At 38.0% G+C, this 27,922-nt stretch overlaps 1 protein-coding gene across 6 annotated transcripts in view; it reads right to left on the bottom strand.

Annotated features, from left to right (window-relative positions):
* Positions 1–27,922, bottom strand: part of TRPS1 (transcriptional repressor GATA binding 1) — a 212,218-nt gene that overhangs the window by 121,085 nt on the left and 63,211 nt on the right. For all 6 annotated transcript variants that reach the window (XM_077188469.1, XM_077188499.1, XM_077188505.1 and 3 more), the window contains one exon: positions 25,819–26,422. In XM_077188469.1, the coding sequence (XP_077044584.1) occupies positions 25,819–26,422 (604 nt within the window). The remainder of the gene's footprint in view (positions 1–25,818; positions 26,423–27,922) is intronic.

Here is a 27,922-nt window from a genome sequence, read left to right as displayed (position 1 = left end):
GGGACTGGGTGTACCAGAGAGCATCTGCTGAGCTGTCTCTCTTCTGTTTGGTTTGGTAGTGTCCTAGCTTTTAGAGAAAAGAATGAATGGCTTAGGTGGGTGACATTTTTGAGCCTGAAAGTCCAGGTGATTTCAGGGCACGTACTGGAACCACAGAGGTTGTGGACGATCCACAAGGGAGCTCTGGCCAGTTCAGACCCTGTCACACCCTGCATATGAAACACTGAAAATAAACTGTCTTCTGACTAGTATGGCAGTATGGAACAAGAAAAAAAAATATTTGAAGACAAAAATAACCCCTCTTATTCCTTAGGAAAAAACTACCCAAAAAACTTGGCTGACATAAGAAGGCAAAAGAGCATTTCCTGCACAGACTTCATAAACCACAGTGGAATATAAAAGAAACTTGTCTCTTACATATTCCCTAAAGCTCACCACCAGACCCAACATTAAGTGACCAACTTAATGATTTTCTCAGTTGCAGTGTAACATCTACAGGATGTTGACAATATTGCACTATTTATCTTTAGTCACAATGCAGAGTTGTTCTTTAGGCTCAGAATAGAAAACATTACAGATACTGAACAAGGTCTGACTGAGGTTTTAAATGCCATCATGCCACGATGAATTCCATGGTCTGCGGCATTGCTTTATAATCCAGCTCAGAGGGGAACAAATCCCTGGTTGAGACTTTATAAATGCCACTGTAAAAGAAAATAGCTTTAAAATTCTCTACTAACATTAGGCAGCACTGGAATTAACTCCACTCTTAATTTTAGGCTATGTCCCACAGCCTTCAGATGAGCTGTGTTTTACATCAAAGGAATTCCCATCTAATGTACAACAATGTGATCCTGGGTCAGCGTGGTAAAGCTGAAGCTTCCACTCCAACCATATTCCTTCTCCTGCGTCAATCCTCAGGTGAATCCTAATTTTGCTCTGTGCTGAAAACAACAGCAGCAATGTCCTGAGGTGACAGCTGTCAATAGCAAAGCTCCCACACCAGTCACCACTGCTAATTAATAGCTCTTCTTTGGACTGTTGATGTATTGAAGCTCAACAGACGTGACTGGCTTGTTAACGGCTATAAATCTCAAGCTGGCAGCAGAAAATGATTCATTGCAAGCGTGATGAGTAAGTTTTGGTGAATTGCACATTAGTGTTTTCTTTCCTCATTCCTCTCCTTTTTTGATAAAGCAGAACCTTTTATGTATTAGCATGCCTTATCATATACATTTCATGAACTTTAAATTCCTATTTTTGAAGGTGTTTTATAGTAATAGTATTTCTGGATTTATGGAACAGTTTCACTTCAATACTAAAAAAAATTAAGAGCAAAAATTTTATTTTTTACAATAACATAGTGGGGGAAAAACCTGAAATTCTGAAATTGCTGTAACCAATTTGGTTGGAAAGCTTTACTTCCTTGAAAAACCCATTCTGAAAATGTTGGAAGCCACCCCACCTATAAAAAAGGTATTGATATGTATTATGATGATGTTTAACACTGCAGTTTCACAATATGAGATCTTTATTAGACAAATTAACTGACATCTATGGCAACTGTGATCTGCTGAAGGACAGGAAAGAACAGAGCCCCATTTACCCACTGAAGAAGCCCTTTTCTGGTGCTTAACCATGCTTCATCCTAAACCACTGGGATAACAGCACTAATAGTCACAATTCCACCAGGGATTACAGCTCATTCTAAGCAAGTTTCCAAAGTCCACCCTGGCAGCAGCATGCATTCAGGAACAAATACTCTCAGCTTTGCAAAGGCAGTCAAGTTGGAATCAAATACTGCATTAATTAGCTGATCAGTGAGTAAATAAGACAATTTTCATCTGCAGTTTTGCTGCTGTGGTCAGCAAAAAACTTTCAATTATCTGACCTATCACAAGCAAGAAGGCAAGATGTACTTATTTTTCCTCAGAACCATGTTAGTTTTCATTAAAATTTATGCTATTGTTCCATTAACTATATATTCTCTAACTTTGTAGGGGCTAATGAGGATTACAGTGGTAAGGAGGGGGTCTAAGCATTAATGGGGTTTTGTATTATTAAGAATTAATCAGGGACTTGTAAAAGATAGGGAAGTGGAAAAGGAGAAATTAGGGGGAGGGGGAGAAAAAAAAATGGGGGGGGACAGAAAACAATGAAAGCCTCTCCCTACACAGAAACACAACAATAAAAACAAACAGGGGTCTTCAGAAGGGAAGTAAAACTAATAAATGCAGTGGTGAAAGAGCTGTATAAAGGGCAAATATACCAGCTTCAGATAATACAATGGCAATTAGCCAACAGTTTAAAGACAAAAGTCTCACATCAAAAGGAAGAGGATTTAAAAAAACATACGTTATCTTGCTTCCCAGCCCTCGAGCAGCCAGGGCGTTGAGGCTGCAACAAGATCCTGGTGGTGGGATACAGTTCAGTGGGGCCATATCCATCTTATGGGTAAGCATAAGTTGGGGTCTGAGCTAATCAATTATGAAAGCAAGAAAATCCATGTTATTATTCACTGCAGCCAGCTTAGATTCAGAAGGAATTCAGAGCAAACATCATCAAGACAACTGTACCTCATGGGAGGAGTCTGAAAACACAACCCTGCTACCACATTTCACATCCAATTCTACCCCCATTTTAAAACTACCAGACAGCAAAGGACAACCAAGTCATAAACAGACAGTCTGAAGGGGCACAGAAAAATGTTAACTTTGTCATCTGCTTTTGACTGCCAAATCATAATGCTTAAATTCTCCCTCACTGCAAGGATATATTTTTTGATGATGATGATACTGATAACCATTATGAAAATTTATATCTCAAAAGCCTGGAGCAACACACTAGATTTCAAGATTATTTCATGCTTAGAAGTTGTTTAACAAAATGCAAAGTGATCTTGAAAGCATTGTAGCTAAGTTTTTACTGGAATTCACCAAGATAAGCACTTTATTTTTAAATGTATAGTCAAAGCACAGAAAGGAAAGATGAAAACACACACAAAGCCAGTCCTCATGGATCAACACCAACTCACATTAGGTTCTTCAGGAACGTAAGATGACTGACAGTCTCCTCTGATTTTTGTATTTACTCACTGGCTTAACTTCAGATTGTACCTCCCTGTCAGGGTTCTTGCAGATAATTAGCACTAAGGAAATAATGGCCTTCCAAGTCTGTGTTTATTATTGTTTTATTCCAACTGAACATGACACTTCGCAAAAGCAGCAGACTCTCCCTCTTCCTTACAGCAGTTTTCCTTCTACCGGTCCCCTTCTCCCCCTCCAAAACCTTCAAACCAGATTCTGAAGTGAGTGGACTTATTCAATAAGTCACAGCCAGCCTCTGTGCAACATTTCCCTTCTGAGGAAATACATTTGCCCTGCTTGCTTAGCTGGAAAGGCTAAGGTGCTGCAGGTGCTGCATTGCTTCTTGGTTTTGTGAAGGCAAAGTCCCTACCCCCTTTGAGCAATATTGCTGGCACTTGCTGGCATACTCTGACAGGCTGAGGGACTTGTCAAAATGTATTTCTAGCAGGCCCCAATGGAAAATTCTGTGAATCTACTTCCTGAGTTAATCCAAAAGACCTTTACTAATGCACAACTGCAATTAATGTGAAGGTTGTTAACAAAAACAGATGAGTAGAGATGTTGAATTTTAAATCTATTTGGAAGCAACCCACTATATCACAGTATGGAAGAATGGCAAAGAGATTCCAATGGACTTTGCACGCATCAAGCCCTGAGGTGGCAAGATGATGTATTGTTTCCATTTCCAAAGGATGTAACCTTCTTCAAAATACCCCAAAATGACAAAACAAAGCAAAACCAAAAACAACAACAACAACAAAACTGTAAAGAAGGGAGGATATGTTCTTATAAAGAGGGAGGGTTGCTATATTATTTGCCTTCCTATGACACCGCTGACATCAACAGCCAAAACATGACTACATGCAAGTGTTTTGGTGTGGGTTTTTTTTCTTCTCCATTAGTTTTATAAGATTGGCTAGGATTTACATGAAAGGCTGTTGATTACCTAAGGCAAATAACATGATCAAATAGATTAAACTAAAAGCAACCAGCCTCAACAAGCAAGACACAGAAGGCAGATTCTATGAATGACATACTCTCTGCTCTACCTGCAGACTGTAAATCATCTCAGGCTTACTTGACAGTGCCAGGCATAGGCAGAGCAGCACTAAAACATCATGAGTCCAAACACTGGGGTTTTTTTCCCAAACAATTACACTCTTGCAAGTGGAAAGTGAGGGTGTTTTTTTGCATGAGTCCCCCCACCCCCATCCCCCTCTTTCATATTCAGACTCTTGAGGCAAGGCAATTTGACACTGGTTTCTGTAACAAACCTGGTCAGGCAGGATTTCTCACACACCCTGCACAAAAGGCTAACCTCTCACAAAGTACTTATTGGAGATTTACGTCAAGGTTGAGTGAACTGCAGCCAGGGAACTGAGCTCAAAATACTGTGTGAAAGGCTCTGGTGCTAATCACTAAACCAGTGGGTTAGCTGGAAAGGAACTGGGGAGAGGGAAACAAGAAACAAATAAAAAATACTCTTTCTAGTATAAAATTTCCAATATTCGGCTACAATACAACTGAAAATTTTCTCTAATTATCAAAATACTGGAATAGCTATACTGAAAGGAAAAATCAGCTTCTATATTCATTTCTACTCCATGTTTCCAATAACATGGATTCCATATTTCCAATGAAGGGATGAATAAATGATGCTGTAACTCAGACATTGATCTTAGTTTTTGCAGAAAGAATTAAGGATTTGTATACCACTATCAGAGGTGAACACTATTAGACAAGCAACCATATAAAGTGACTAACAAGCAGTGATAGAGCTTGTTCAGGCAGGGACATGTGTTAAAGCACATTAACTTGTTCTGTCCTTCCAGCACAGACACACCATGCTGCTCTAAGTGTAAACTAATGCACTGAGAGTTGACAGTACACGTTGCCTTGTGCTCACTGCATTCAAAAACCCAGCCAACCTTTTCTATCACTGTATCTTTGCAGCCTAGGTTCAATGTGTTCTTTACAATTAAAACAGTGTATTACACAACTGGTTCAGCTGAAATGAATTCCAAGAGGAACTCAGATGTTGGTATTTGGTCACCATTTATCCAAAAGTTATTTTACATGCAACAGAAAAACCTTTTCTAATCTGAATAGCAGAAGACATTTAGGAACTCCTTAATAAAATAAGGTAAGAAGGAATATTCTAAACACTAAGTAGACTTTTCATCTTAAATGCTGCAAATCCTCCAGTAAAGCTGTACTGAGATTCACACATTACAATTTTTGCAAGCTATATACGGCCCACGTTCCTTCTAGGTCATTGCAGCCAGACTTATGACCCAGCAAAAAGCCCTTTTGCTCTCTCTGCAGGCTTGCAATGGATGGGAAGGAGAATCTTATTTCCCACACTGTGACACACTGTTGCACTAAATTAAACCTACTATTTGTTTTTTAAATGTTATAACATATTGTTTAAAATGCCATTATTTTGTAAAACAATGTGTTTGTCTATTATGCAGACATTGTATATGAACTTAATTGATCCAGTTGCTCAAGTAACTTTATTCCCCCTAGTCTATCCTCACACCACAGCACAGAGGCAACAAGCCCTGGGACAGCAGCTTTCCAGCTTACTGCAAACTATAGGAGAAAAAAGTAACTATTACCAGAGTAGTCACCAATGTTAAAAAAAAAACACAGCAACACAAAAATCAACAAACAAATTAATGTATTATTTAAGAAATTCAGAATTACCTTTCTGTAACTGCTGTTATAAGGATAGAAATTTTAAGAAAGACTTTCTTCATATTGCTGCAAGAATCTCAGCTGCTGAGCATTTACTGTTGCCCAGTAAAACTGGGGTGGATAAATTCCCTGCTGCAATAAAAATGCCTGTAAACCCATAAACAAGAGACACATCAGGTCACTTAAAGAAAAAAAAAGAGGACAGCATTAGGATGGCCTTTCATCATTAGTGTATCTAAAGGGCTTAATACACATTTTCCTGCCAAAATATAATCAGCAATATTACCACATTAGTACCCTCAAAAAGTTTATAAGTGACAAATGACCAAAGAATTGTCAAACAGTGTTTGCTAGTTGTATTGGGAAACATAAAAGAACAAATTGCAAGGTGAAGTTATTACAGATTGTTTTGTGATGAGGAGGCTAGATCAACTTTTAAAAAGCAGTCAATCATGCATTTCAAGAATAAAATAATTTTGAAACATCCAAAAATTACCATCTGCTCATATCTGGAAAACTCAACATGATGGGGTGCCATTGTAGATGGTGATCATTTTTTCCATGTAACTGGGTTCTCTGAAGTATTATGAGTGTTCTGCTCCATTACTTGCTTGCATTTTTTAAGTTCATGGACTTTGTATGAGCATGAACCAATCCTTAAGAACCCCTCTACTTTCCATGCTCGCCTGGCACAGTATCACAGTATCTTTGACGGCTCTCCCTCGCAGAAACCCTGCCTGTTTGCTAATGCCTGGTGCAGAATGAACACAAGACATTTTTTTTGTAAGCACCTCAAAATACAAGGGATTTTGTTTGTTTAGTCTTTGAATGATGGGTGCTTGGGGGCTGGATAAGCTTAGGAGATCTTTGAACAGAAAGCAGTGTAGAAAGGTGTTACGTGCTTGTAACAGAGGATTCAGGAGACTCTGTAATGGACATTAAGGGCTGGCTTCTCATTTTTCTTGGATCATCTTCAGGCAAGCTTTGGCATTTTATACAATTAACTCACTCAAAAACTGTTCTTTGTATTAGCATACCCAAGTGGGAAATTATCACTTGGACTTGCATATTTGAATTTGCTCACCTGCTTTTTGCCTGTAGGACACCAGATTTACCCCAAATATACCACACAGAGAATTACAGCAGTTCATTAATACCACGGATCTTCAGTCACCTAATTTAAGGCCTCAATTAAGAAAGTAAACATTGTTGAGGCTTTCTAAATTGTCAGACAAGGTACAGAGAAATTATTTGACAAAGCTCCTGTTTTGATTTGCATTCCGGAAGTACCTCTCTTTATTCATTGTGGAAAGAGCCTAAGAAAACTACCTTTCTTACTTAGGTAAAGTAAGAAAACTACCTTTCTTACTTAGGTATCTCATTTAGGATGCTATTAGGTGATAGAAAGATTCCTATATTCTCATACTTTCAGCTGAAAAATTTTGCCTTTTTGCCTCCACTCTGTACATAAGAAAGGTTACTGACTCCTAAGAACCCAGTTACGGAGCTTTTTTTTTTCCTTTTCTCTTTAAAGAACTCTATTTTTTTTCAGCAGTTGTCCATGCCCATCACTTAACCCAACTAATAAGACTACACAAACCTGGTTTCAAAATACAAAATTCAGAGCATTATACTATGCCCACAGTTTGCAGAAATTCATTCTATGTATGCCAGCAATTGCAAGCTGCAAGTCAGCTAAATGAAGTGATGAAAAAGTGGGCCTGAATATGAATGGAGAAACCCACACACAATGCTGACCCTACTGACAGTGGTAGAGGAGCAGGAAAGCAATCATGACATGGCTTAGTAAATCAGTGAAAGGCCTGTGCTCCATGTCTTCATTTCTCAGTTGCTGTTTCAAATAAACACTGCTGAATGTTTAACAGGAACCACCAAGAACATTAGCTCAGAGTTTGCCTTTCTGGATTGAAACATTTGACAAATGTATAAAGGATAGAAAAATCACTGATAATCACTTAAGGATTCTAATAACTTAAACTGGATGTTAGCAGAATGTTTACTGCACTTTGGGACAGATTTCACAGAATGGAAAGAAACAAAGGCATTTACACCACAAATGAGAGATATAGAGAAGTAAAGCACTAAAGGCTTGTTTGAGATGCAAAAAAAATCTTATTGAACAACGTAGGACCAAGCTTCTTGGGTCACTTTACCTAGTTAATTCCTTGACATGCTTTCTCTTCAAATCCCTTATTCCCTCATCTGTCCTGGCTCTTACAGGCTGTGTCTTCCTGACTTTTTAGTAGTTAGCCCAAGCAGGAGGATATACTCATTTTTCATATACACACACACCTCACATAGTGAAGGAATTATCCCCAGTTTTATCCAAGTAAGCTCTTAAAGTTTTCCTTTCCATCATACTCCCTTTTTCTACTTCACAAAAATGCCTTTTCATTCCCTCTGATATTGCTTTTATCTTACAAAGCCATCAATCTAGCATGTCTTTACATATATTTGCAGAGAATGACTATGATTTTGCTCTACACAAGGACTGACTAGTACAGAAAATACAGCTTTCATCTTCAATGGCCTTACATGATTCCCTTTTTAAAGAACTGTCACTTTTGAGATTTAGACACATACATAAAACAAGAAAAATAAAACTATGAATAAAAAATAATTATTTCAGGAAATAATGTTGTAAGCTTTAGATAAACCTTCCCCTTGCCTTTTTGATTAAAACCATACTAGTATTTCCCATTAACTGACAAATTATGTTATGGAGACAGAAGAGTCATTAACTGCAGATACACCAAAATTTTGCTTCCTACCTCCAATGATAAGGTGGCCATTTGGACAAAGCAGAAACAGGCACTGCTTTTATTTTTTATCACCTCCTGTAATTGCTGTGTGGTGGTGTAAGTGTCTGGGCTTCCTTCATAGTTACTGTAGATAAAGCCAATACAATGAATGGCCAACCATATACAGTCCTCTGACTATACAGAAATATTTTTTTTGGATTTGGTAACTCGCTTTTGTACTTCCCAACTATGTTGCTTAAATTTGCATTGGCTCCAAGAATCCTAGACAGATAACTCAGCCACAGACACTTCCATCACAATTAGATGAGACAAGTCCCGCCCTGAAAGTCCATGGGATGGAGTAACTTCAGAAAGGTTGTTTTTCCCTAAGATCTACGGAGCATTTCCTAGAGCAGGAGTCACAGCCAATGCGAAAACTCTCATTTATTTCACTGAAACCAGGTCCAGGTCATACGGAGTAATAAAATAACATGGGGCCAACAGACGAGAGAGAAACCACTGCTTTTTGACCTGGAGACTTCAGAATGACACCTGCATGGCACACAGGAAAAAAGGGAGGGCTTTTCTGTAACATGTAAATATAAGAGTGATTGAAAATGACACTCAAAGCTAATGTCTTGTTTCAGTTTAAGAACTACAAATTTTTTATGCCTTTTTATTTAGTTAAAATGTTCTATGCCTGAAAGCAAGTTTCTGGACTTCTCAACACTGCAGCATATTTCGTGTTCTGAAATTGTACAGCCTTTCTAAATTCATATTCCAGCTTAAATTTCAGTGTATGTCAAACACAAGGTGTTAGGCACACTCATTGCAGTTCTCTTCGTACACACAGCCCTGTTCTGGCTTCTACCTTCCAACAGCGAACCTGCCATCTGCAGTGAAAGCCCTGTCTTGTAAATGCAATTTATAGTTCCCAGGCCACGTTCAGACAGCTTCCTTAGAGGACTCCATCTGTTTTGAAGCTCTTATGCTTCTTTCCCCTGTCCTATAATTACACTGTTTTTCCCAGTAACTTCATAAACTCTCTTAATGCGTCCTTTCTATTCCTTTTGTAGTCTTAATGGCACAAAGCCCTTCCAGTTACCAAATGATGGTAATGTTGGTTAAAAAACATTCACACAGAAAAATAATAAAAAGGTAATTCACTTTCCTTGCCATCTAAAAAGCCAAATCAAACTTTGTTCTTAAACAATTTAATATTTCAACAAAAATTGGACAATTTCTTTTTTTAAGGGTTCGCACTAGCACAGCGTTATCCTCATACTTCAGGCATTTTTGCTCCTGGTGTTATTAATGAAAGGTAACTTAAATATTTCAAGAGTTTCTCTTATGACATTCTGCACATACCAACTAGAGAGTGAAATAGATACACCAGTCATGGTAAAGTTCTCCAGAAAATCCTAAGAGAGGAGCAAAGGCACACATTGACTTTCCCTTTAGAAATACCATTTATTTTAACATGTTTCCATCACACTTCCATATCTAAATGTTGATATAAAAAAATAATAGTATCGGGTGGGTAAACAGATTTTTTTCAAGTCACCAAGTTTGCGTAAGACTTCTAAATTTGATGATACAGATTTATAAAGCATATTTATAATTTTGTTCATTATTTAAACGGTTCAGAGGGGGGCTGAAATGTTTGATCACTCATTAACAGCTATTGAAAACATCTCTCTCTTTACAACTGGGATATACCATAGAAACCACTGAGCAGTGGAAGAACTTTTGACAATTGCAAGCTAATAAATGCAGCTCCATTTCAAAAAATCATACAGAAAAATCCATACTCTTCTATACTTTTGTCCTGACTAGGGACAGTATCACCACTTTGAAAACTCAGCTGGTCTCCAGATGGAGTCTTCCTGGTTTAGCAGGAAAACAGAGCAGTAGCAGCAGCACAAGTATGATTCAGTGAAGGCACTGGTAAGCACATTCAAAAAAACGTGACATGTAATTTCTATTGAGAAACAAGTGTGAAGTGGACATAAGTGCTAAAGGTCACCTGAATCCACTGACAGAAACCTATCATCTGCAAATATATCAGACAAGCAGATTTTCCTCCATATAAAAATGGCTTTTACATCTACAGAAGGATCACAGCAGCTTCATCTGAGAGCTATGACTTCACCCTTTAAAAACTGCAAAACTAAATAGCATTTACTCTCCAGGATTCATTGAAGCAATGCTGAACAGGATCATCAAGAGGATAAGATTAAAGTGAAGAGAGCACAAACTCTCCCAAATATCCTTCCTGCTGTTGCTATGTTTCCACTAGCTGCATGTGTCTCTACAGCCTTTTATCTGAACTACATAGGTTCACTCATATAAATAGAGCATATGCTACACATCTATAGTCAGGGGGTTTGTGTAACATATGGGTATTTTCTAGGCTTATACAGAGCTGGCAATACCACACTGTCATGCTTTTGCACAGTACAAAGAGAAACTTAAGACCACGAGGAATTGGTCAGGCTGAAATATCCTTTCTGATATTTCACAAAGTGTAAATACAACTGTTAAGGTTTTCCTTCTCTATCTAGACAGATATTATAAATTTATTTGAGAAGGGCATGGACTAATCTCTTGCATGCACCCTCAATTCAATCCATCTCCTCTCTCCTTTGACACTGACTATGGACTTTGTAGTCATTTCAGCAAGTTTACATTTTTTCTCAGTTATTTCTAACAAACCACACTTACATGGCAGGGAGATGAAAGGTTGAGCAAGATTCTCAGCGCTCATGAGTAAAGTCCCTAACAAGGCACAGCTGATCTTCAGACAGAGAGACAAAGATATCAACCATGTGTTGAAAATAAACAGTTGCAGTCAATTCTCTTGTGCTAGAAGCAGGGAAGAGAGTGCTGGCAATATCTGAGCAGTGAGAACGATGCTGCCACTTCCCTGGACCTGAGTTAATCTGGTGATGGGAGTATGTTGTTTATACAGTCACAGCTCTCATGTCTATCTGCTGTTCTCACCATCTTGACCTGACATGAATAGTTTTGAAACCATTTGTTCTTGTCAGAAGTGTGATAGCATCACAGGAAGGCAAACTGGTCTGCAAAATAACAGCTCTGAGAAACAAGAGAAATGTCTATAGCAGACACACAAAATTTCAGCTATTTTTATAAACCTTTCTGCTTCCCAACTACCTCATACCCAGTATTTACAAAGCAATATTCATAAATCTCAACAGTAGCTTCTTTGGAAGCTACAATGTAATAAAACTGTGTATCTGCAGAAGTGCAAAATACATTTTTGTCCCAAATAATACAGCCAAAGAGAAGGGTCTTGGCTTTTCCTACCCCATCACTCATCCCCTCACCTCCTGCTGAGGCAGTCTAAGAAGCTACGTCATGGATTTACAAACACTCACCTGTGAACAGCTATTTAATAACCTGAGGTGAATATGCTCATCAACAGCAAGTTTCTGGTAGGTAACATCAGGCTAAATATTTGCCATCCTCCTGATTATTGTGAAGCAGTATTTCCTTAGCAGTAATGTGACTCTGTTGCTGTAGTCAACATATTGTAAATGCCTGTATTTTACAGAGTGTGCTGCATGTTTCAAAGCATTTTATAACCATTGGAATTGTCAGGTACCATACAGTATGGTAAGTCCTCTTAAAAAAACCCAACAACTTTAAAAGGATAAAAATACTTTGGATGTATACCTCTCAATGTATGTTGTAAATATTTACATTTACAAGCAGGAAAATGTTTTCAATGAAATTAAACCAGAACAAAAACCAATGGGTCCATGACATGCTGGGCAGATCTAGAATATGAACATGCCATAGAAATGCAACACAGGAACAGACTTCACATATTGTATGCACCTTAAGCCATAAAAAAGAGTGGGGAGCCTTCTTGCAAGCAGCAAACCATACAGTGATGTATAGCAGTAAGTGGTTGTACCTGTTGTGGCTCAAGGCCTTCCATAAGCCCTCACAGAAACATTTTCCTAAGTCCTTCCTTCATCAAAACTTTATGATTTTTCTTTTTACTCTGCAGACTTCTTGCTGTCGCAGCTACCAGTTCCTATGTGTATATCTGCAACAAATGTCAACTGGGTAAGATATTCCTACTGTTTCAAAAACTTTCTGACAATGTCAATTCCAAATGTAAAATGGTAATTAACTCTAGGTTGTAGAAGATTTGCTAGTTATGAAATTGTTTAGCTTTTTTCAAATGAACCCATACTAACCACTGAGAAAAGAGAAGGTTTCTGCATTGTTCATAGAATTTGCAAGTCATTTTAAGGAACAGCAACTTTAAGAAAAGCAAAGATATTTATGAAAGAGAGAACAGTATATAGGACAATTAGTGATTTTGTGTATTACTTTCACTTAAAGTACTCTGTGGTACACTCTGTGGTACATTCTGAGAATTCATAATCCAACTGCAGCAGAAAAAAATGGGCTTATCTTATTAAAGAAAATCAACAGTTCAGTATCATTTTTATGAAGACAAAACTCATGTTTAAGAACATAGCTTGTGAATATTATTAGCACTATCTGTTCAAAATAGATTGATGGAATCAATGAAAAATAAAGTACTTGTCAATATGAAAAAAGTTACAGAGAACTAGGGCTGAAAGGAGTACTTATTAAAATTCAACTAATCAAGGTTCCATGTATTTAAGCACTGATTGAGACTGTATTTTATTACCCATGAAAGCAGTATACCTACTGAGAAGTTACCACATTTTGTACTTGCTATTTCTTTTTTAAACAGAGAAGCTCTAAATGCTTCACATAAATGGACAAACCTATAGGAAGCATTAATTAAAAGAACAAATACTTAAACTTCCATTATGGACTTATTATTATTTCCAGATATAACCAGGGCCTATTTGAAATAACTATAGAATAAATCTGGGAGACAAACTCTGGACCTGCACAAGGTGTCAGGACTGGCGAGAGAAGACTGACAGACAAGTTTATCCAGAAAAGTTTAAGTACCCCTTTTTCCCTATCCAGAAAAGTTTTGACAGATTTATTTGTTTTCATGTTGGAAATTGCACTGTTTTTCCCGGAGTTTCAGGAGGAAAGGGGAAATTTTGACTAAAAGGAAAGATAATTTTAATCAACCCTTGTTGGTAATGTTAAAGATTTTTTTCTTTTTCCAAGCAAAAGAATATGCTGATTCCTGTTTCACACAAGAAGAATGGTTATCAATTTGGTTTTTTAAGATTTAAAGTGATTTTTTTAACAACATTATTTATGGGCTTAAATCACTACAGTTATTTTGGAAACAAAAAAAATATTATTATTATGAGACTGAAAGCAGATTCAGGTCAATGCAGTGTAACACTTTACATAGTAATCAATAAAAATGTCAATACAAACAATTCCTAAAGGCACCATATAATATTCCAATGGGGGAGAGGGAGGGAATTCTTCATTTTTTACTTAGACGCCTTGCTTCCTTTATCAGCAGATGGCAAACAAATTACTAGTTCAATCCATATGTCTGTATCTGATAGACAGTGTTTTACAAGTCTGAAATTAGTTTGAAACATTTTGAAGTTGGCCAGACTACAGAGGAAAACAGGATAACTTTGTCTATAATGAAAAGTTGGTTTTGTCATAACAAATACTTCCACAAGCTACTACCCATCCAGACTCATTCAGTCGCTAATGGAATTGTACCCAAAGACATAATCTGTGTTTAACAGACTAACAATTTGTAGTTTCACCCATTCTGTTCTTCTGCTGTGCTCCAACATGTCTCCTTCCACTAGCTGAGGTTTACTAAGTGGTGCTGATGAAAGCAAGCAGGGCCATGAGAATATTTTTGGTGGGAAGGGTATCAGATGGCGAGGGCCGTTTGTGCGCAGGCATTCCAGAGCAAACCTGTCAGAGCACAGCCTGCAGACCAGCGCCTGGCCCCAGCCACGGCACAGCACACACGCCGAGAACAAGACTGAGATACTTTGGCTTAATCTCTCCCCATCAGAAAGCCTCTATTTGCAATGCAGACAATGTATATTTTAGGGAAGGCAGAGCAGAAAGCCTAGACAGATTTTATAACAAAGTGAATGGTTTGGTAAATTTCTTTCAAAAGACAGCTCCAAATCTGGAGAATTTTAATGACTTGTATTATAGTAAACTGTGAGTTCCATAAAAGAATGAGGAGGGAGAGAGCCAAACCAAACTAAAGAAGACAAGGAAAGAGTGGTTTCAGTGAACTTTCTTTGCAACCTGGCCAAGCAAAGAGGGAAGCAGACCTATACTGATAAAAACAGCTGGCAGCAGGGTTCTAGAGGCACTCACAGCCAGGCAGAACACCAGGCACATCCAGCAGCTCTCCAGGCACTTGGGAGCCCTTTGGTGTGGATTCCTGGATGAAGTTCCAGTTCACTTACCAATACTTACAAAATTTAATTTGTTTGCCAAGGACTGACAGCACCAGCACAGATAAAATATTTCTCAATTCAGTGCTTTTAAAAATGTTCTTTACTTCCAACAGTGATGTACCTGGGGGACTAGTGTCCAAAATAGTTTATGCTTCACCTCTTAAGCAGGGTATCACTAAGAAAGCCCTCAAATACTTTTAGCAGTGACTACGGTTTCACTCCAAGCTGTCTATTTGCTCACTGAAATAATGCATTTCAGGAAAAGCTTTGTCTAGAGGTCTACAATGCCAACTTGGGGCAGTGAAGTTGAATGCAACACCTCTCCTGAGATACACAAAGTTGGTCATGAGGATTTAATTAAAACATGAGGAGTCATTTATACCAAGAAACTGAGGGTCCAAGTTTAAGAAACATCAACTTTTGAAGTCCCTACATCACATATGATAGTTATTACAGATAACCACTGCAAAGACCTCTACCCTTCAACCGTTTCCCTTACTAGTAGAAGGCAAAGGCAAATCAATTAAGTGATGATCAAGACTACAGTCCTAAAGGCATGAAAGATATATTTAAAACTTATGCTAAGCAGAACATAATTTTCTGTAATGGAAAAATCAGTGAAGTTGTAACAGCTCTCTACTTTAAAAATTATTAATATTTGTCCTACAAACCATTCTGCTAAATAATTACAGAAATTTTGTTTTCAGTCAAAAACCTTTTTTCACTCTTAATTTAAATACAAATCTAATTTTTAAAATTAAATTCTGATTTTTAACCTAATTTGAAATTAGTAAACATACACATGTATGCACACAAACATACGTAGGTGCCAAGATATTTACAAGCCTCGAAGCCTACAAGATTTTAATCATGTTTTCCATTAACTCTCCCCACCCCTAAAGGTCTGCATAAAGTAGGGTTTATGAGAATCTTAAACAAAAGAAAATTTTTAAGTTTCTAGCACACCTCAGTCAAACATAAATGGATTTCAGTAATATACCAACAGGTACTGTGCCGTAAGTGGAGAGCATTATGGATGTTTTGTCTTCTTCATCAGCTGCAGGGAGTAATGTCAAAATAACCACCACAGGATGAGTCCATAACTGAATTGTGAAGAAAACACTTTTCTCAAGAAACAGGTTGACTAAATTTATTCTGCATAATGCGAACTTTTAAAGAGGTCTGGAATACACCCATTTTGGGCTGGAAGAGGAGCTGCCATGAAACATTGAAAAAAATATAAAATACAACCCAGAACTTTCTAACTCAAAAGCACAAATCCATGAACATTAAAGCAGTTACTATCAGAAGAAAAAAAAACCTCATAAATATGTAAAGATACTATTCTCCATATGTCTTGTAAAGGGGATAATAGCCTTATATTAAGTTTTGCTTTGATTTGTAAGCTTTCACCTTGTGGTGTTTGCCCTACAGCCTTTTAGTCATGTACAGACTGGAGAAGTGAGAGCTTTGAAGTGTCCAACTTCCAGTGAAGTTACTAACATTTTTTAATAAGTCTTAAGAGGTCTGTGTGTGATTTACTGTAATTTCAGAACAAGCTCAGAAATTCACTCTAACTTGGAAAGAATGGGAGAGTCATTTGAACACATTATCACTGTTAGGGCAAGGGGGGGAGAGAGGCATGAAAATAATCTGGAACGTGATCAAGTCAAATTCAAAATACTGTGTATATAAATGTTATTACTGAGAACTTTAAGGGCAACAAGACAGTTTTGTATAGATGAGATTTTTTTTTGCAACCAGTAAATATAGTTTAAGTGATTCGCAGCCAATTTTTATAATTGCAATGAAGCAGCTGTGATCAAACTCTATTTGTAGAATCATAATAAATTTGCCCCCACCTACTAAAATTAGTTCTAAGCATCCAAAATTCCCATTTGAACATCTGACTGAACAAAACAGGCATTGCTCCATGCCAAAAACTGGAGGAAACAGACCTAAAATATGCCATTGCTCACCAGAAATTGTAGGCTCCCAGAATAACATGTGAATTAAAACTCATTTCAAGCTTGTTTGCATTGCTCCTCATTCCCATTCATAACAAATTTCTTGACAAATGTTCTGATTATTTCTCTTTTTTCCTCACTTTTTTAATTTAAACATAATTTTCAAATCACAGACAGTCTTGCAAGGAGAAACAGCTGATAGTACAACCCATTTGAAAATGGAAAGGGTGGAATTTTGCTCTCAGTAAGAGCTGGAGGCAACTTACATGATTAAAGACTGTACTGTAGGCCATCGTTAAAAGACTTCTTCCCATAAGTGAAAATGTGCAGTTTGCTACCATACACATCAGAGGCACATAAACCAAAATTAGGTCAAAGTCAACCAAGAAATGTAAATGTCTCCCTCCAAAATTCCTGCTTTTGCTTTTTTTTTTTTCCTCCCCCCGCAAGGCTGAAGGAAAGAATAGAAATTTTAACAAAGTTAAAATTAAAATCTGGTTTTTTCAGTTTTCCTCTTTCATTGGTATTCTTGAGGAAGTTTGCAGCATCACACTCAGAGAAGATAACCACCAATATTGATGCAGGATGCCTATGAATCAGGCTCTTCTTGCTTCCACTATCACAGAACTGTTGCACAATAGAGTTTCACACATCTCTCTTCACTCTTGCCCTTCTAGATGGGAAATTCCCATTTTACAGACAGAATTAGGAAACAAAGGTCTCGAGCAGCCAAGAAATCACAGGAAATTAACCCTCTAACTAGGACAAAGATGATTCACCAACCTGAGATTTGGAAATCTCAGGCAGACCAGGGATACATGAACACAGCAGATTTCCAAGGCTGTTCACAAGCTGCCTGCAGTGCTGCACAACCTGAGCTGCCACAACTCCATTTGTTTCAGAAACCTAATACTGTACACAACACAAAAACAATATTCCTCCTCTTGTCTTTATGCTAAAAAACATATCCTATCTGAACTCTAAATAATGTTATTATGCAACAAGAATAGATATACTTATGGATTTATCTTACATACACATGATTATATCACTATAACAACGACTGTAAGATTTTCTAAAATATATATATGCTACTAAAAAATGCTTAGAAAAACATCAGCAAGAACCACTTAGCCCCTATAAAGCCTCATTTCAAAAACAGAACTTGGTGGAAGAAGTAAATTAATTATATTAAGCAGGAAATTGTTCACTAAATCAATTGGGCTACATTAGAGACCTGAAAATTAAGACTAGTTCCAAGGTGACCATATGCATATTCTGAGGAGTGCCAAGGTAACAAAAGACATTCCAGAAAACCTTTTTCATGTCTTACACACACACATACACACACACACACACACACACACACACACGTATATATGTGTATTTCAGCACACATCTGTTCATCTAACAACTATTTTCCAGAGTTGCTTTTTATAACTGGCTGTATCATCACCCCTAGATACCCCCATGACAAAAATCAAAGCACGTATGTGCAGTGTTTATTCATAAATCTCTTTATAAATCCTTACCATTTTAAATTTGTTCAGATGCGGATAGCATCTGGATTTCTTCAAATCAGTTATAATTACAGTGTTCCCTTCTTAGCCCAATAAATTAAACATTTATTTGCTGTCTATCATAAGATCCCTCCTCTAAAAGAGTGTATTTATTATGTCTTTTAATTGCCAAATACAACTAGAGGATCATCTGAAATTCAGTACAGAAAGCAACTCTGCACTTCCAGATCCTGGAGGTATCTTCACATAGATTTTCACTGTTCAGCACCATGGTACTTCAGGCAAAAATAGAATTATGTACAATCCTTGCCTGCATTCATCTGTGAAATTTAATTTTCCATTGAAAATCTACATATTAGCAGCAAGTTCTGTCCTCAAGCATGAATGTGTATTTCTTATTGGATCCAGTTTGGCAAAGACTATCCTTAGTTTCTAAATACAATTGAAGCTTCCATTTCACTTCAGGTATACAATCTATTGCTAAGCACTATTGGCAGTACAGAATAATAACAGAGCTGTATAATGGTTATAGTCACACTTAACTTTTCAAAACTTAGGTAAAGCTCAACGAATTCTTTAATTTAGTCATCATGCAAGAAGCTGCATTTACCTACTTCCCATTTGAAACAAGGCTCCCCACTGACAGTTCTCTGCACTATTTGGACGGGAGGGAACTGTTTGCCTTTGCAGTGCCCACAGCTGCGCCCCCACACACAACCTGCAGCCATTGTCAGCACAATTTAAAATTAAAAAGAACCATCAGGAATGTATTTGAAGAGGGTAAAAACAATATTTGCTACCTGTATCAGTCATACCTACAAGAACGGCACTGCCTCACTGCACGTGCCCTGTTGGGGCTGTGGGCCTGGGCTGCTCTCAGAGCCAGCACAGGCGGCTCCGCAGCGCAGAGGAGCTGAGCCCCACCAAGAGCTGCGAGCCCAGCCCAGGGCCAGGGCACCTGGCTTGAGCTGCCACTCGCTGAAAGCTCCTGTTCAGGCCAGGGGACTTGGCAGGGGGCCCCTTTGTGCCCAGACATCCAGGCCAGAGCAGCAGTGGCTGCCAAGGAGCAGCATGCCGGGAAACCAAGGATGCTCCCACCCTTGTGCCAAGTCCGCTCCTGCTGCTCCCCATGGCAGGGGTGGCACTGAGCAGCTGCCACACTGTTATCTTCACCCAGGTTAACCTCACCCAGGTTATCTTCACCCGGGTTTTCTTCACCCAGCAAACCAAGCCCAGGTGCAGGAATGTGGCATCCAGGCCAAAACGATGCAGGGACCCTTATCACTCTCACCTACGGCAGGACACCAAATACCTGACCAGAGAGAGCAAAAGAGACATCCTCCTACCTGAACTAGGAAGGGGCATATAAAACTGAGCTAATTTCATGTGACACTGATTGTCAATCTGTTTTGGCCCCTCTGTTCAATACAAGAAAGCACTCTTTTGTTCTCATCTGCATTACGATCTCATCTATCCAAATGCAGCAGCTTGTTTTAAATCAAGAATTATCTTGGTTCTTGCTGCTTGAATCATTGTTATTGATCATAGCAACTTCAATAAACCCTGCTGCTTACCCAACGGCCTGGGGGCCTGTACCCATCTCCCCAGCCCTTTGTTCCACATACTGATTCACCTTTTCATCAAGGATTTTGACGTAGCTGCTGCCCTTTTGCGTTATTACCGTGCCCCACCCAAATAATGATTTTATCACTTAATTCTCTTCCAGACCACATTTCGTAAAAGGGAGACCAAAAAAAAAAAAAAAAAAAGAAGAAGAAGAAGAAGGAGAAAAAAAACCCTATGCCCTGCTGGGTGGGTAAACATGGACGAGGTGGGGTTGTCTCACCACATGACAGACACACCCCACACAAAAACCAGAAACATGCCTTTCATTGGGCAGGTTAACATTTTTCTAAAAGTTACTTTCTAGTCCTATCTGATCACTGTCAGGATGAGTAATGCAAAACATTCAATTTCTTGTGGGTTTGGTTCCAGTAGTTACTAAAAGAAGCCAAGTACATGTTTGTTTCTAAACTACTTGAAAACCTTCAGAAAGTTACTTTAGAAAGTTCCTGAGCCCTTCACCAGCACAGGGATTTTACCCGCCTCCATTTTGCACGGTAAACACAAAGCTTCAAAACCATTTATCTTCAAGTACTAACTTTATTTTCTCATTTTCCTTGTTGGAGGATTCTTGCCATGTTCCAGGATGTAGTTAAATGTAAAAAAAGTAGCCCACTGACTCCCCAGGCAGAGACTTATGGAAACAGGTGCCTTTAAAAAAAATGAAAGACTTTGTCAGCTCTCTGACCTGCCAGAGCTCTGTGCATTAGTAACACACAGTGCCTGCTGAGTTCTCCTCAGCTAATTAGAGGACCCGTATGGCAATGAATGGCCTTGACTATAAATACTTCCTGAAAGATCGCTAACAGAGTCAGAGGAAATGGGAAAAAAATGAGATGCAGCTACAGAGAAACTATTTCAGATGTTTCTTGTTTAAAGGGCTGCTTTTTCTTTCCTGAAGTTGCTTAGGGATGACATGCAGTATCCAAGACTTACACCAACTTAATGTGAGAAGTGGGATACAATTATATGCATTGAATTTAATTCTGTAGATATACTACTAAGATGCTGCTATGAGAAGGTGATTGGAAGTGGGACACAATGCCAAAGAACACAAAAACTTCCATCTGTCACCCTGAAAGGACAACTGAAAATTCAGATTTAAACCAAGATCCGACTCTGTGTGCTTGAACCTGCTCATGCTGCTTCTTGTGCTCACAATAAAGCCAGCAACAGTATCTACCAGCATCAGAGAGGCAGGTTTTACCTCAAATGTATGTTATTTTTCTGGCCAAGAATTCTATGTGCTTATAGAAGTCTTCTGGAAATCATAAAGGACAGCTCAGCATTTCCACTGCTTTGCAGCTATCTGGCATCCAGCTCTGTGGATAACAGGAGTCAGTACCTTATAATAGGAGAAATGATGATTTGCCACTAGGGACTGTGTCTGATATTTACTACACTGATACTAAATCAATTATATGTAGATTTAATACTTACATACCAATTGCACATTTTTAAATTAGCTCTGCCATTCACCTACATAGGAGAATGCAAAACAAGGAAAGAGGAAATAATTTTTTCTAATTTTCTATCTCCCACAAATTTAAAGCTGTATGACCAGCTTTAGCCATATGAATGCCATATGAAATAGCACAAGAGCAAATATCAAAGACAAAAAGAAAATAACTCTTCTCAAAGTAAAGGAAAACGTTTTTGAAATGCTGTGATTTCTTGTAGTGTCTAAACAGTCCGATCATTATAGTGCAAAATAATCTCAGTTTAATAGAAGAGTAGATTTTACCCTTTGCACCATATAAAAAGCTCATAGTAAAGGTTAACATAACCTCAGTCATATATTTAATGCTACATCCTGCAGTATGCCTTTGATAAAAATCCATAGTACTTTTGGAATAATGTGACGGTCTCTCTCCCTTTGATGGTACACAAATCCCTCCACAAACCATGATTAATACACAAAGTAATCTTGCTGTGTGCAGGTCCATGTGACCCCACAGGACACACACATTGACCTGTGTTATTACTGCATCTTTGTTGGTTAAACTACAACTTCTATACCAACACCTTTAGGTGGGCTAACTAGGCTTGTGTATAGGTCTGAAGGCTCAAGCTACATTTCCCTATTTTGTGGAAAACTTTTATGCTGCAGTGTCCACACAGACCAAAACAGGACACTTCATTTAAAATCAGTTTAGCAAAAAGTTCCTGCTGTCCAAGATCTGCACTGTCAAGGCATTAAACAATCTGCCTGGCCTGGAGTCTGCTGGCTGCCAATGTGCTACCCAAAAAAAGGAACATTTTTGCATCTCAATAGACGTTCCAGTATCAACAAATCTTTCAACTAGAAAATCAGCTACTCTAAGGAAGAGCAGAAATAATGTCCACATTGTACCACGCTGAGGTACATTTTTGGTAATTCCCATTTGTAAAACATACTGATTCACTGTAAGTACAGCTGCTGGAAATCTTTTAATAAGAAAAATAAATTAAAGCTACTCACAGAAGTGTACCAAGCCCCTGAGAAAGATTCTGTTACACACACACAGCTTGGAAGCATTCTCAGGGATAAAGGTGCATCAACTGCACATGTGTGTTTGCATTGTCTCCAGCTCCCGAAAGGTCACAAGCAGTTTGGTCTTTTAGATTCTAAAAATGAAAGAAATCTTACCCCAATGACTCCCACAAACAATCTACTGCAGCACAGAATCTAGGGAAGGACCATGGTCATCATGTACAGAAGGAATACAAGAAATAGCATATAAATGGCTTAGTCAACATCCAAAGCTGAAAATTACTCCAAGCAATTTCTAAAAATTAATTATCCGGTAAGCATTAAGAATTTCTGTGGACTATGATATATTTTCACTCCTTCTCCAATTGATTTGCATTGTCTCTGATATCTTACCAAAATGCTAATCACTTTTAAACCTGTAGTATCAACCTCTATCTACTTGAAAAAATGTGAAAAAATCGTATCTCCTCTTTGCCTTCCCCCCATCATCAAGAAAGTAAAAAATTAAAAGCATGTGGTATTGCTGCTACTGTCAAATCATTACAAGTCATTTGTAATAAGCAGAACCACTTTATAAATACAGAATAGCCAGTACAACCGAAGGGATGTGTTAGGAACTTTCTTTTTTAGTCCATTTCTCAGTGTTTATTCACTGAGTAATTCCAAATTTTTGGCTTCCTCTGTGTCAATCTTCAGGGGGAAAAAAATGAAGGTGTCCACAGTGATTTTATTATAGGTTTTGTTTCCTAGTCACCAGTCGTCCTGGGATACAGTGTTTTGCATAAGCATTCATTATATGATACTAGAAGGATGTATTGAGTTAACACTTTGCTTTCAGAGAGGACCAACTTTTAGACAGCATTAGCTGCTCCTACTAGCTATTTCATATTAAAAAAATAAATGTAGAGAAAAGTAGATAATAATGAGTAGATAATAATGAGAGATTCGCTTAACAACACAGTGCAATTTTTTTTTTATTTCAGAGGATTACAAAAATTAGCTTTTTCAAGAATGGATGGTAAATTCTTTTCTGAACAATTTTTATTTCTCTCTGGGCCAATTGAGCTTCTGGGCATACATATGTGTATGACAGATAATCCTTGACACTAAGCTCCCAATGGTCAAGCTGACCATCTCTTTGTCTTCTTATTTGAGGCTCCAGTACTGCATCTCATAACTCTGTCTGCAGAAAACTAAATCAAGAGCAAATTAAAGGAGTTGGGTTTCTATGATCTTTTTCACAGATTGAAAAGAAGAGGGAACTAGTATCACTCACAGAATCACACTCCCAATATCGCCTATCCTACAGATCACCCCTTACCTTCAAGAAGTTTCAATTCTCATTTTGTTTTCTCTATCCATCAATCATGATGAAATATGTAATATTAGGGACTCTGTTCAGCAGATGAAAAAAGTTGATCTCCTTTCCCCCACTTTTTTTTAAAAATATTTCAAGCTGACAAAAGCAACTTGCCTAATTTTCTAAGAAAAGTGAAAATTCAAATATTATCAGTAAGGAAAAGACACAGACAAACAAGTCCTTGGCACAACAGAGTTCAAAGAGCGTGGCAGCTAAAGGTGTACACAAAAGTAATTCCTGTTTGAAGGACTGAATGTTTTATCAACCACTATAAACACAATCTGCTAATAAACCATTATAAAAGAAAAGTAGAATTGTACACACTTTAAAATGTAAGGAATGAATTTATATACACTGTTAATACACAAAAGTAAGACCTTTATCTTTTTTCCAGAGAAGTATGGAAGATATAGGTTTTTTTAGTCCCAGAAGTGATGAGTATGGAAGATACAGGTATTTTAGACCCAGAAGTAATCACAGTATTTTGAAATTGATAAAATATTAATTTGAAAAAATATGTATATATAAAAGTGGCTTTATATAAATACTTTAAAAAAGCATCTGAAGTTATTTTTAAAATGGCATAAGAAGCAGCCAGCATACAGTTACAGGAATTCCACTGCTGCATGGGTTTATGTATGTATTTTAATACCTATTTCGTGTTGGAGGAGAGAAATATAATCCTGCCATCCACAGTGAGCACACATCCAGGTTAGCAACAAGGAACCTATCATACTGTAACTGCTTCTCATACACTTAAAATCTGAGAACAATAACTAAGGTACAAAAGTTTGTGGTCTCCCTAAATTGCGTGCAGGGTTTAAATTACAGACACTCTATTTTATAATTAGAATGGCTGCAGTATTTTTAAGAACATTGACTTAATTTAAAACAGCTTTTAAGACTCCTATATGTACAGAGACAGATATACCTGTGTATAATCTTAGTAGACCATGGAATAAAACATTTCTCTTCCTTTTTACATGTTACATGTGACATTGTTACACTAATTGATGTTATGGTTACAAATGCTGTTATAAAAGACAAAAAGGGAAACCAGCAGATCATCACTTCCATTCTAGTGAGCTTTGTCTGCAGACTGACTGCTCCTGTGGCAAGTTTCTATAAATTCAGATAGGGAGCAGCTCCTGAAAACATGTGATGACTTCAGGAGAAAAGCATTTATTTGTCTCCCTGTTCAGCTCCTCAGAATATGAGATCTCTTCTAACCTCAATTTTCTCTACAGTGGGAAAAACACACCTTGATGGAAGGGAAACTTCCTTGTATATAGATCCTTTTGTTTAAAAAAAAAACAATGAATTATTTGGTGGGACAAATATTTACCTTCTCTTATCACATGAGATCCTTTCTTTTCTTTTTTTTCATTTTCTTTTTTTTTTTTGTTTCTAAGGCAACCAGACAAGTGTCAAAATTTATATATAATTATGTTGTTTCACAAAAAAAGGTTACTTTTTATTAATATTTAACTCACATTTCATATTCTTAGATATGTAGTAATATAAAATCCTGCTTAAGTGCGAACTGTCACACCACCACAAAATTTAAGAGGTGATTAGTTGTTTTAGTGTAACAGATGTGCAGCCTTCTGGGGTTCTAAACCTCCCTTCTTCACATGCATCACCAACCTGCACAATTAGCAGGAATGATTAAACAAAATTCAATCAGAGTTAAATAGCAAAAGCAGAAGCTTACTAATACTCCATCAATATATAGATTGCTTTATGTGAACACTTTGGAAAATTTACCTGCCAGTTTGGCTCTACAAATTTGAGTCTTTACTTGACTTTTTTTTTTCCCATGCCCTAAAAGAACCCCAACCACATTACTCCGGACCTGAAGAAATCATTTGCACAGCCAATCAAACATAACATACATGCAATCATAAAAAGCAAAAGGGGGGGAAAAAAAAGGTTTCCTACCCGTAATAAGGACTGGGATTCGTCTTTTGCCTTGCCGTCCCCGGATCCAGAGTAGGGCTGGCTGAGCTGCCCGGCTTTCTCTGCTGCTCCGGCTGGGACACCCTGCAGGAAACCCTTGCCCTCCACTGCCAAGCCATAAATGGGCCTTGCGAGATGGGCAGCTTCTACATTTGGACTATCCCTTAAAGGCTTTGGCTGCTCTTGGCCGACAGACACGGGGGTCAGTAAGCCTAGACTGGTCTGCGGGTATGATGGGCTCCCCCGCAAAATGTCTGTTCCTCTCCAGGTCACATTGCGAAGATCATCACTGGGACTGTCAGTCCAGCCTTTCTCCTTGAGCACTTCCTTATCTTCTATCTTTTCTCTCTTCACTATGCTGTCAGATATGGGCTCCCCTAATTTGGGGTCTGGATTAATCAGACTGTAGACCTTAAGGTCAATTTTTGGCTCTTCCTTGATGGACGAAACGCCATGAGTGTCCTCCCCGTTGGCTGTAGTGATGTCCATCTCCTGACAGTGCACAGTGTTGAAGTGCTCTAGTAGTGACTGAGTGTCAACAGCTGTGAAGCTGCACTGACGGCATTTGTAGCAGTTGTGTACTCGCCTGGAAGAAAACAAGAAGCACATTAACATGAGAGTCACCCCTTGGCCTTCCCTCTCACAGTGGTTTTACCTACCAAGATTAAGAAAATAAAGCAAACTTACAGTATGACCCTGTCTAAATAAAGCAAGCAGGTTTACTTTGGTATCTTATACAGCAGGGCAAAAATACTGCTGATTTTTCCCCTCATTCCTTGCAATGGCCTCCTATTGTTCCTTCACATTCCATGGTATTATTCTAAACTTCATAAAATTTTCACTGGGATTTTGTGTTTTTCTTCTTCAGTTTGCTGCAATATACTTTTCACTTTCTGCTGCAGCAGGAACACTAAAAAATATACTTTTCAACCAAAATCAAATAGAAGAGGACAGTTCTCTTGTTATTAAAAAAAGACTTCAAAATAACATAAATCTATGTTTGAAAGTTAAAACATTTTAAAAATTCCATATACTTTTGCTTGACAAGATGATTTTGAACCAAGCTCTGATTAACTTAGGGATAAGAATACACCAAAGGACAGAAGGCTGTACACAAGAGACAGCAGTGTACACTTGGTTCTCCATGGACATTTTAACACAACTTAAAAAGATGCAGCTCCAAAGATAAAGCACAATAGTTGGCTGTGTCACTACAAACTGCCTTTCCCGTCAAATATAGAAATTCTTGGGTAGGAGCTGTGGAACAGAGTGGAATAGCACGCCTTCCTGTTTTTACTCTAAAAGCCTATAAAAAGTACTGCATTACTAAATTATGTAAAGCATATGTTGCTACATGAGAACAACATGTTAGCCACTTACTGTATCTATCATAGGAACAGAACACTGTTTATGAGCTCTCTAACGCCATTATGAATAATTGCTCTTAGCACAGGAGTGGTCAGAGCCTTTCATCAGGCTCCGGGCCCCGCTGCACCCAGCATCCTACCAAAGCAGAGCAAAATTTCATCCGTGCCCTGCAAAATGTACAGAACTCAGCGAGAGCTTCTCCCTACAGACACGCTCACAAATCCACACCCCAGGCATTCGGAGTCTCAACAGTGTCTTTAGCCAAACTAAAAAAATGAGCCTTTCACTATCCACACAGGACAAAACTCGTATGAGAGATCTGTTACTGCCTTGACTCCAATTGTTAGAATTAATTCTTTTAAGGCCAAATCTTTGTCTCAGTGAAGTCAATGGCAAAACTCCCATTGACTTCAGTAAGAGCAGGATTTGGCTCTCGGTGCATCTGTAGAATTGGAATGATACACAAAATGTCCCTTTTAGACTATGATAGTTTAGAAGGGACAGCTTGCCAAACTTATTAAACCCCCTTGCCTTCCTTCTCTCCTTTTGTTGGAAAAACAAACCATATGTTATTTACATTGTCTGATTTTCTTGCAGTTGTGTCAGCGCACAGACATGAGTACACATTCGGATTCATGCTTTTCAGCCCTTGTGCAATATCAGTTTTCTTTTTGTCATTTTCCGTATTTATATTCATTTAAGGGACTAGATGGTCTTG

The sequence above is a fragment of the Agelaius phoeniceus genome, chromosome 1, assembly GCF_051311805.1.
Source record: "Agelaius phoeniceus isolate bAgePho1 chromosome 1, bAgePho1.hap1, whole genome shotgun sequence".
Taxonomy (NCBI): Eukaryota; Metazoa; Chordata; class Aves; order Passeriformes; family Icteridae; genus Agelaius; species Agelaius phoeniceus.
This window is presented reverse-complemented; position numbering and strand designations above follow the sequence as displayed.